Below are 10,728 nucleotides of genomic sequence, written 5' to 3' on the forward strand. Positions count from 1 at the left end.
CGGTTGGCAAAGCACCTTTCTGCAGAACTGCATCGTTACCAGCCAGGCGCAGCATTGCAAAGGCAAGCAGGTCTTTGCAGGAGCGACAGAGTGAGGGTGTGTTTGTCTCTGTGTCTGTGCAAGTGTGTGCGTGAGTGACTAATAAATGCTCTCCCCTGCATTGCCCTGGATGCGCCTGCATGTGACATATATTTTCAAGCCATTGTTATATAAGATCTTCATTACATAAAGAATCCAAACTGATCAGATGGATGTGAAAAGAGAGCTGCTCTCTCCATGCTCATGTGAAGCTTTAGCCTCACATCGCTGCACAGTGTGGCAGCAGCAGCTCTAAGGAGGGAAAAAAAAAAAACGCTCAGAGAGGGAGAGCGGGAACGGGAATGAGGGGAAACAGTGTGAGGAGTGTGTGTCCCTTTAAAAGACCCAGGGGCTAACTAGAGGTTTTCCCACACTGCAAAAAAAATCTCCTTATCCTCTTTTAGTCTCATATCCAGTATTCAAATCTTATTTTTCTTTAAACAATCCAAAAAAAAAAAAAATCTGTCAGTTGAATAAGATTATCCCCATGCTAATCAACTTATTTCCAGAATTATCTTCAATCAAATGTCATTTTCTTGGTACCAGAGGGCTGGTCTGCCTTTTTCTATTTCAGCATCCTGATAAATGTTCCTGAAACTGCACTGGAAACAAATGGGATTATATCATCCCACTGGCAGATTTGTTTTTAAAAGAAAAGCAATATGTTAATACTAAAGATGGGGATTTTTTTTTCTTTTTTTTTTTGCAGTGTAGAAGATAGTGATGAGGATGGTGATGATACCAGAGCCCTCGTCCAATCATGTGATCACAGCAAAGTTCATCCGGTCATGACCACATTTATTAAAAATAAATCCAGTGGAAAAAATGTCCAGGTGATTAAGAATGAGTCATATCCCACACCCTCATTAGTGCTTATAGAAAAACTACCCCCCAGTAAGTAAGTAAATAAATAAATACTATTTTTTCCATCCCGAGTGCCTGTTTTTCCTCCATATTCGAGAAGTGGATCCTGATAACATCCCAACATACCACTAGACATTGTTTACATTGTTTTACTGGTGATAAATATAATGCAATTAAGGCTACATGTGAAAATTGAACTTTTTTTTTTTTAACCATTTATCACCAGATCTATCATTCAGGAGCCAACAAAACACTGACCGGAACAATTGTGAAACCATTCAACCGGTTATGAAACTGCTCTCTGCAAAACAGTATCACGCCTGTCAGAAACGTAGACAGGTTTCGGCTTCCAGCTTTGGAATAAAAACAGATTTTAATACAGTTCAGCTCTTGCATGTGTGTGCATACAACATACGGACAAACTGAGGCTTGACTCACTGACCCACTTTGTAATTAATTTATAAATTCAACCATATGCCTGGAGTGGCAGCAGCATTATGACTGCAATGATGCACTTGAGCACACCTTTTGAATTCCCCTGACTAGGATGAAGATACGAAGCTGAGCTGGAGCTGATGATGGAGACAAATGTGGAGCTACAGGCCAGCGCTCTCCCTATATTTACTAAGCAATAGTGCATCAACACAGGAAGAAAGCTATAACCTCACCTAAAAAAGACATTTTGAAAAGAGGTTTGTTTTTACAAAATTATCCAGATCATAACAGCTGCATTGCTGCAAACTATGTTACAAAAAACAGGAATTAATGTGGAAATGAATCCATAATTTAGCCTGAAATGTCAGAGACAAGAAACGCTGGGACCTGAAACACCTCTTGTTCCACTGAAAGGGATAAATGCCAGCAGCAGAAAATGAAATGCTTCTTTCTGCGAGCTGCTGATGTCTAAAGGTAAAGGTAAGGCTGCATATTAAACGACAAACAGTATTAATTTATCTTCCAGGAACCATTACAGAATAAAGTATCCATTACCCGTTGCCTAGGTCAGATTATCACAATCCTATTTTACACTGATACATTTTATAGAGCAGGACTGATTACACTCCTGCCTATTGCCTACTGTTGTCAAACACTTTTGAAGGCTTTACATAAATGAAACCAGACAGAGCCCAGTTGCTTTTATTTTTCCTTTATTATTCAAAGTACCTAAAAACAGTAAAAATAAATTTTAAAACAAAATGTACAAAAGCGTATGACCTCAAGTCATAATGTTGGTTGCTTGACCTAAAATATGGCCTTTTAGAATTTGTACTTGAATTAACATTAAAAAAAACACTATGCTTAAAAAAATGTACTGCCTCTGATGACAAAAGCAGTGCATCACTGAGACACACTCTGCGATGTTGGAGGATGAATCAACGGCTCACTGATGTCCAAGGCATCGATGAGCTCCTGAGAGAGAAGGAGGAACAATAAAACAGTGTATCTTTGCATTCATAACAGTGACAGACATGTTTGTGCAGTTTTACTGTTTTGTAACTATGACCATTAACTTACTGTATCAGTTCATCTCATAAAAATGTGATAATGTGAGGTATTTTGCTAAAGGTTATAAATATCATACATATGAAGGGTGAAGAAAAAATGATGACGCCCACTCAATGCACTTTTAAGCAAAAGAACAGCTATTTTTAAGACCTCTCAATCAAAATTTAGAATCCCTATGTACCCGCAGATTTATTTTCAGTTATTATCAGTTATATCAACCTCAGTAGAGGCGTCATTGGCTAAAATAACTGAAAACAGCCGCATGGGTACCCATCCAGTGGCCTATAGCTGGCCACATTTTGAGATTATCAAGTGACTGAGTGATAGTTTGTCAGAAATTTTCATGCCAATGCTCAGGGGCTCTTGTGAAGTGAGCGGCAGTTCTAAATTGGAAATTTGATGCTTAAGCTCTGAGCTCCTCACCCTCCAGCTCCTGAGGCTGATAGAGATTATACACTGTTTACGGCTGCTCAGTCCTCCATTTTCCACCTCCCCTTCCTCCACAGGAGCTGAAACACAGAGACACACAACCTTGGTAACATTGTTTAGGTAAGGACACTGCCTGCATCATCCCCTGCTCAGAATAAGATGCCAAAACAAACGTTAGACCTGCTCACCTATACAGGGCAGCTTGGATTCATCCAGATACATTCTTGCCAAACCATCCTGAAACACAAAAATCAATACAGCCTGAAGCATCCCATTACTCACGTTCAGAGGTGGGAAGTAACAAAGTACAAATACTTCGTTACCGTACTTAAGTAGATTTTTCAGGTATCTGTACTTTACTTGAGTATTTAATTTTCTGCCGACTTTTTACTTTTACTCCCTACATTTGAACACAAATATCTGTACTTTTTACTCCTTACATTGTCAAAACAGGCTCGTTACTTCTCTCTCCCTCTCTCTCTCTTTTTGGTGGGGGCGGGCGGGCTCGTTACCACCAAGAAAAACATTACAACACCTGCACCGGCACCGTACGAGAACAAAAGGCAGAGAAACTTTCCAGGCTACAGCAGCGCACTGACATAGATTGTGTAACAAAGTGAAGAGTCGCCACTCCGAAATATTTTCACTGGCTAACAGCAGCACACTGGCTTAGCTTGTCTATTCATAGAAGAGGTATCACTTCGGCTTATTTTTCATTCTATGTTATCACATACATACTACTGCTCATTCACTGATAGTTGAATTGTTAGGTCTGTTTGATAAGTAATTTACATTTTTAAAACAAATAATAATTTAACATATTGTTAAATTATTGGAGTCAAGCTTACTGGTAAACATCTACTCCTTCAAGATAATTTATTATGTTCTACAACTCATAAACATACACTAACACTACATACTGAGTGTTTGAGCAGCATATCTCCTCTGTGCTACACGAGATCCATGGTAAAAATTATTAACATTAACGCTGAAGCCCTCCCCCACAGTTTCCAAAAATCCTGGAGGAAACCCTGCACAGAGAGGGAAAGGGAGAGAGGGCGCGGGGCGTGAGAGCAGTTAAGAAAAAGAAAACCATAAAGAGAAATCTGGAGACATGGAGGAAGACAGTTGCCAGGGAAGATAGCCGACAAAAAAACAGAGTCGGAGAAGCAAGAAAAAATCTCTTAAAAGTCATATATGTTAGGTATAGGGTTGAGAGTACCAAAGCTATTATCAAGGTACTCATTCAAGACCTCTGGGCAGTTCAGTCTTGATTATTGTGTGAAAGTGGGCTTGCAGCAAAACTGTACCAGCACTTTGCAGGTTGTTAATAAAGAGGAAAAGTTCCTGTTTTGTGTGCCCTGAACTTTTTTCGTCAAAAAGTTATCGAAAAGGTATATGTATCATTAATGGTAAAAAAAAAATCATTTTACTTTTTACTTTTGTACTTAAGTACATTTCAGAGCCTGTACTTTCTTACTTTTACTTGAGTAAAGAAGTTGAAGTGGTACTTCTACTTTTACCAGAGTCTTTTCTCACACAAGTATCTTTACTTCTACTTAAGTACAGAATGTCAGTACTTTTGCCACCTCTGCTCACGTTCAGCATGGAGCCATTTATGATGTTGTAATACCTAAATGATAAATAAAGCAAACTTAAAAAATAACTATGCCTTACAGAGTAGGTTGGGTGCATTTTATCTCCAACTGTACAACACAAAACATCTAGTGGCTGCAGAGCATTATGGTCTTCTGAAGCTATTGTGGGTGGAGAAACTGGTATATCTGCTGGTCCTGTGGCTGATTTGTTCTTATGTGATTACTGAATCTCTGTGTAAAATGTTGAATGTTGAAAGAAGCCCTTATTTTGAGAGGCTGACACCATAACCTGACACAACAAAACTATTAGGCCTGGCCAAGAATGCAAGGTACATCACCAATAGCATTCTGAATTGTAATCATGGGTTTTAAGATATATTTTTCCTTTCTGAGATTTCACTTTTGTGCTTGGCTGCTGAAGGCAGCATGCATCAGCTCAAACACAAGCAACTCACCCTGATTAGAAAAGATGTGTGGAAAATATTCTCTACCGTCCGGGAAAATGACTTGGGGTCAATGACAAACTCATAATAGGATATTGGTGATGTTGCTGTAATAGAAACAGAGAAACAATGATTATCAAATGTCCTCCTTGAAACGTCACTGACATCTTCATTGCAAAGGCTGAACTTACGCTCATCTGCATAGTAGCCCCTGAGGTATCCCAGTATCCTCTCCACCTCCTTCTCAGTCGCCTCTTGCTGGGATTCTTCCATTTTTTTCAACTAAAAGACAACATCAACGAGGTGAAATAGCCGTTTGATCAGTAACTTGTCAATTTGAACACACCTTAAATGCCTTAACTCAAAATAAAGCATGACAAAGAGTCTTCAAAGGATCCTGCTGGCTTTCAGGTATAAACCTAACATTCATGCCTATTATTTCTGTTTGGTAACTGTAAGCCAAAGTGGTTTATTACATAATTACATTACGTGTAAACAAAGTGACAAGTCAGACAGGATACTTTTTGTTTGAGTGTTAACATGTAAAACATGTTGGTGAGGAGATACATTTCTGTTTAAGAGTACCTTTGATAATCAAAGTCGAAAGATTCCAGGTTCAAAAGGTTATAAATAATTTCTTAACCATCTGAATGCAATACACAGCGTATTGTATCCAAAACAGAAAAAAAGAGCTTCAGACAGAATGCATAGAAGTTAGCACCTTCACCTGCAGGCTGTGAAGTAATTTAGTCAGTCGTACTTCCTATAGACGACTGAGGCCGTGTACACTGCGTAGGAGAGTATCTACCTGAGTGGGCATGATCCGTTTGACCTCCTTGCTGGGGGCTTTCCTTTGCCGCTCTATCCGCTGCTTTGGTGGAGGAGGCTCAGCGTGGAACGAGCCCATCCTGAGGACAAGAAATGCAGCAATGAAAAAGAGAAAAAGGAAAATACAGGACAACAATACAACCATTGCTTCAATGCTAGATGACAGTTTGAGAACAACCCAATAAAAAAAATAGACACAGAACAGTAATAAACCCAATAATAAGCCTATTAAGAGTAATTAACTATTATTATAGGATCACAATTTTATTTTCCATGACTAATTATAAAACTTTTGAGTTAGTTTAATTTATTTCGAATGCCATCTGCACAATCAATTCAAGTGCTAATAATTATCCTCCACTACTCATAATGAGCAAATGCAACCAATCACAGCCCTGCAATACACAGCTCTCTCCAGGTGACTCACATCACACACGCTGCCAGCGGGTGATAAATAGCCCAGCTTCACCTAGTGGCTTCAGGTAGAAACTATACAAAAATTGAATGATTAGCTGGCGTTTTATCGGCAAAAATGTTGGGAGAGACTCGATAAACTCACCACTGACAGAGGAGCAAATATATTTGTCAACTGCAAACACAAAATAATTTTTGTCAGCCACTCATGGATCATCGTGTGTCATTTGGAAACAAACCAGCTGACAAGACCCCAGTGCAGACACTGTGGACACAGTGTTTTACAGCTGTTGCTGCACCCTCTAATAACATGATTACATGACCAATCTAGTCATCTCAAGAATTATAACAAGATCCAATGCAGTGAGCACGTAAAGGTCAAGCCTGCCTCAAACTCACATCCTCATTCTTTACACACAGCTATGAGGAGAGCACTGAGGAATGAGTCTTCCTAACTGTGATCACAATAGGAGGCAAAATGATTAACAATAAATGGAACATAATTTCATAATTTATCATGGTTATTATGGCTACATGTATAATATATTACACTTATACATTGTTATAAGGCCGTCAAGCTAATTCATGCATTAGCAAATATTTAAATCAACATACTTTCCCTCTAATCACACGAGTGGTATTGATATGAACTCTGCATCTTGGAGCATTACAGAATTACAGTAGTTTCAAGGGAATATGGGGAACATGTGGTAAAAGTGTAAAGTTTCTATCATGTTCTTGAATTTTACAGCGGTGATTGTGACTTTTCAAAACGTAAGCAGTTGCCTCAATACGTAGGTAGATGCATTGCTGTAATAATGCAATATCAATGTGCCCTTCATCAGGCACAAGCTGGCACATGAGGTGATGACCACTTACATGTAGTGAAAGCAGGGCGCTGTCCTGAAACAGCGCTCTGCCCTTTCGGCCACCCTGTGCCAGGCATCCTGGGGCAAGTAGCCATCAACTCCACCTCCATGCTGCTGCTCCTCATCCCCTTCTTCCAGTCGGTTCAAACCCATGAAGGACAGCTGTCAGACAAAAAGGAGATCACAAAATGAGCACTGTGAAGACTACTGGCCAGTGAAACATTGTTGTGATGACTCTGCTGAGTCTTGAGCCAATCCTGGACAGAACTGCCTTTCTGGATCAAAAGCCCGTCTGCAGGGTAGACGCACATCAAACCCTGGACGTTCCCCATCCCCAACTAGGGCTGAACTATATATCATTATTATATCATTATCTACATATGAACATGCAAGATATTAACGTCTCAAAAGGAAACAATATGGACGATAACAAATGTAGGATTAGCCTAAGACATTGATTTGTCTGTTCTGATCAGTAAAATATTTTGTGAAGTAACTGCATTTTCTACATTAATTTGATATTATGATGCTATTTTTTTTTTTTTTTTTTGAGGAATGCTTAGTTTTCACTGTTGCTACACTTAAAATTTGAAAGTGTGAACCCAGTCATATTGTGTATCGTGTTGCTATCAAGATATGAAATTTTGTCGATATCGTGCAGCTCTACCCCCCAAATAATCCGTAGCTGTTCATTCATCACTGCAATATACTACATATGTATCCAGACATAATGAAGTCAGACTCACGAGGTGCTCAGCAAAGGCAGACGGATCAAAAGCGTTGCCTTCAACAAAGAGCTGGCTGGCCTTCTCCTTACCCAGGTCTGTGGCCACAACAAGGAGCTGGGCGTCCAGAGCCGCCTCTCTCGCCTGACGCACTGTTGACGACAACATTGTCATATGAGAGGTACCATGACCAAACTGTAGAGCTGCATGTTGTTGATGAAGATGGTATCACGTTTTGAACTAAACACAACTACAAATCACAGGCATAATATGCCAAATTTGAGATTGTTAGGTCAGTATCACTTATTCACACTACCATCTCTAAAAAGTTTGTTTGCCTCCTCCAAAACCTCGTGTAGTTTGTTATTGGAGGGACTCAGCATATCTTCTCTGTTCTCTGGAAGAAAAAAAAAAGACATAAAAACAGATCAGCTGGTCAGACAGATGTCAATAGCGACAAAGTCATTAAACACAGCATGCATTGTCCTCTTGACTCACGTTGCACTGAGTTGATCAGGTCTCTGTACTTGCTCCGGATCTCTCTCCTGAGACCCGGGTCATTGTCTTCCTCCGGCATGTCGGCTGGTCCCAGGCCGCCGCCGGCATCGTCGCCGTCACCTGAGTCCGCTCGCTGCTCGCCTCTCCTGCGGCCAGCGGTGCCATTCTGCCGGGGGGACTCCTCCGCGCCGTCTCCCCTGGCTCGCCTCATCTCGTGTCAAATGATGCTCTGTTTTTCTTAAGACAGTGAAAGGGGTCCATCAAGTTGCGGCACCAACATCAACACAGCGTGCTTGTAGGTTTGTTGTTCTACTAAAACACACCTGTTGATCCCAGTTTCCGTATAAACCGTAGAAACAGACACAAAGTTTAATTCGCTTTGGAAAACCGCTGCATAGCTGCTTAGCTAGGTGGGCCAAAGATGATTTAAAAACACAAAACAACAATCGTCTGTTGTAGTCCGTCTGCAAGAAAGCTCTTGTATTGGCGCATGATGTGCAAAAAAAAAAAAAAAAAAAAAAAAAAGCAAAACAGATACGATCACATAAAATCGACAGACTTTTTTGTTCAGTATATCTATTAATAATGATGAACAGCGCACAGCTATCGCTAATCTACTCACTAAAAAATAACTGACAGTTCCAGTTATGAAAACGACAACAAAATAAAGGCTGCTCTCTTGTTATTCATTTAAGTACATTTGATACTAATCTCGGACAACGAAATCATACATATAAGCCCGTCGCAGACTTACAGTAAAGCCTAAAGGGGAAAACAGTTAAACTGAGCGATTCTCAAAGAGTAAGGTAAACAAAGACGGAAAGTAAAGTGAGAGCACCATCTCGTTCCAACACAACGTATTTCGTCTTTGATGGTTAGATTTTCATGTCAACTGTTAGCAACATGGACTGTCAGCTGCCGTCCGTCTTGTTGCCAACCTGCCCTGACGCCGAGAGAAAAATGTTACAGTGTTGTAGTTGTTCTTTAAATAACGCTGGTTTCCACTTTTTAGATGAGTTAAACTTACCTCTTTGGGTGGCAGATACAGCGCTTGCAAGGCGCGCCAGAACCCCGGAAGTATTGCCAAAGCCGAAGCTCGTTGTTCATTAGTTAACTGTTTTTCCCCGAGCGGAAATTGTAAAGTAAATGATAACAAATAACTAAAATCCAATAACAATAACAACAACAACACATTGTACCTGTAGAATCGACATTAGACAGAAGAAATATTAATACAAATGAAAATACACCCATGCAAATTTTTTGTTTGTTTGTTTGTTTGTTTGTTTTCCAGGTCTGGTGAATCTAAAAACAATCACTACATGCAAAATTATCAACTTCTAACATGATGAAAATATGCCAATCTCCAGTTTGAAGGATTTATCATTGTCTTTTGAAGGACTTGGGCCATGGTGTGGCAGCTGGGGGAGTAGATAGTTATGTGTAAAGGGCATTGGTGAGACATTACTTAAAAAATAAAAAAAATAAAAATAAAAAATGGAAATTTTCAAAAACTCTTGTATTTTACAGTTTAATGCCACTTGTAGGCACACCATGATATAATGATAAGCTGTCACTGTATTCTCGGCTTTCTGTTGAGCGATATAGTTGCCTACATATGTGTTTAGTAAATATAATAGAGTCAAGTGTAATTTCACAAGACTTTCAAAGGTTGAAATAAACGTATACTCTCCTTGTTTTCATTTCCCCCGACTTGAAAGCAAATGATGAATATGAAACTGACTTCATCTCTATTCGACACGCTTCAGTCTTACACACCAGCAGATGGCGTGCTGACAAATGTCTGATAAATATCTAGTGAGGTAGCGTCTCTCTTTGTTTGTGTTTCGTTGTTGTTGTTGTTGTTGTTTTTGCCATGGTCACCAGATTAAGCGTCCCTCTAAAAGTCTGAAGTTTTATCTATTCGTGATGAATGCCACTTTAAAATATATCTAAATTATTGTCACTAAAAAAAAAAAAAAAAAAAAAATGATAGAGAGCATTTACATCATACCAATGACCTTGAAAAAAAAAGAGTTCCTTTGCAAAAACAGATAAAAGCCATTCTTAAAATGAATACACCTTTTTTTACTGATACTGCCTGGAGTACACACACACATACACACACACACACACACACACACACACACTCACACACACACACACACACACACACACACACACACACACACACACACACACACACACACACACACACAAAGCATGATTTAGGATAATAAAAATTATGCCAGACTAAATAAACATATAAAAATAGAAATAAATATAAAGTAAATTTTAATAAAACTCCAAAAAGTTTAAAAGGTTTTAATAAATTCAAATGGAGATATCTGTTTTTTGCAAATGAGCTCTTCATATATAAACCCTCAGTCATTAGCTTTCAAGAGATCAGAATCAGAAAGATCTTTATTGCCAAGTTTTCACAAATAAGGAATTTGACGTGGGGTTAAGGTGCTAC

The 10,728-nt window shown here is 39.2% G+C and overlaps 1 protein-coding gene across 2 annotated transcripts; it reads right to left on the reverse strand.

Moving 5' to 3' along the window:
- Positions 1-2,073: 2,073 nt before the first annotated feature.
- nsmce4a (NSE4A component of SMC5/6 complex) lies at positions 2,074-9,351 on the reverse strand. Of its 2 annotated transcripts, none has more exons than XM_030070532.1 (11): positions 9,280-9,351; positions 8,253-8,489; positions 8,071-8,151; positions 7,776-7,906; positions 7,040-7,191; positions 5,727-5,826; positions 5,110-5,200; positions 4,931-5,025; positions 3,066-3,114; positions 2,872-2,957; positions 2,074-2,352 (listed from the first exon to the last, which is right to left on the reverse strand). In XM_030070532.1, exons 2-11 carry the CDS (start codon positions 8,461-8,463, stop codon positions 2,281-2,283), a joined length of 1,068 nt encoding a protein of 355 aa, XP_029926392.1. In that variant the 5' UTR covers positions 8,464-8,489; positions 9,280-9,351; the 3' UTR covers positions 2,074-2,280. The 2 variants fall into 2 exon arrangements, with proteins under 2 accessions (XP_029926392.1, XP_029926393.1); XM_030070533.1 differs by lacking the exon at positions 9,280-9,351 and adding an exon at positions 8,576-8,660.
- Between the last annotated feature and the right edge of the window lie 1,377 nt (positions 9,352-10,728).

This window comes from Myripristis murdjan, chromosome 15 (genome assembly GCF_902150065.1).
Source record: "Myripristis murdjan chromosome 15, fMyrMur1.1, whole genome shotgun sequence".
Classification (NCBI taxonomy): Eukaryota; Metazoa; Chordata; class Actinopteri; order Holocentriformes; family Holocentridae; genus Myripristis; species Myripristis murdjan.

Coding starts and splice junctions, on each gene's coding strand:
- nsmce4a (XM_030070532.1), bottom strand. CDS start 8,463: ATGAGGCGAGCCAGGGGAGACGGCGCGGAGGAGTCCCCCCGGCAGAAT. Junction 7,907..8,070: donor AAACAAACTTTTTAGAGATG/GTAGTGTGAATA, acceptor TGTCGTCAACAG/TGCGTCAGGCGAGAGAGGCG. Junction 2,958..3,065: donor ATCCAAGCTGCCCTGTATAG/GTGAGCAGGTCT, acceptor TCTGTGTTTCAG/CTCCTGTGGAGGAAGGGGAG.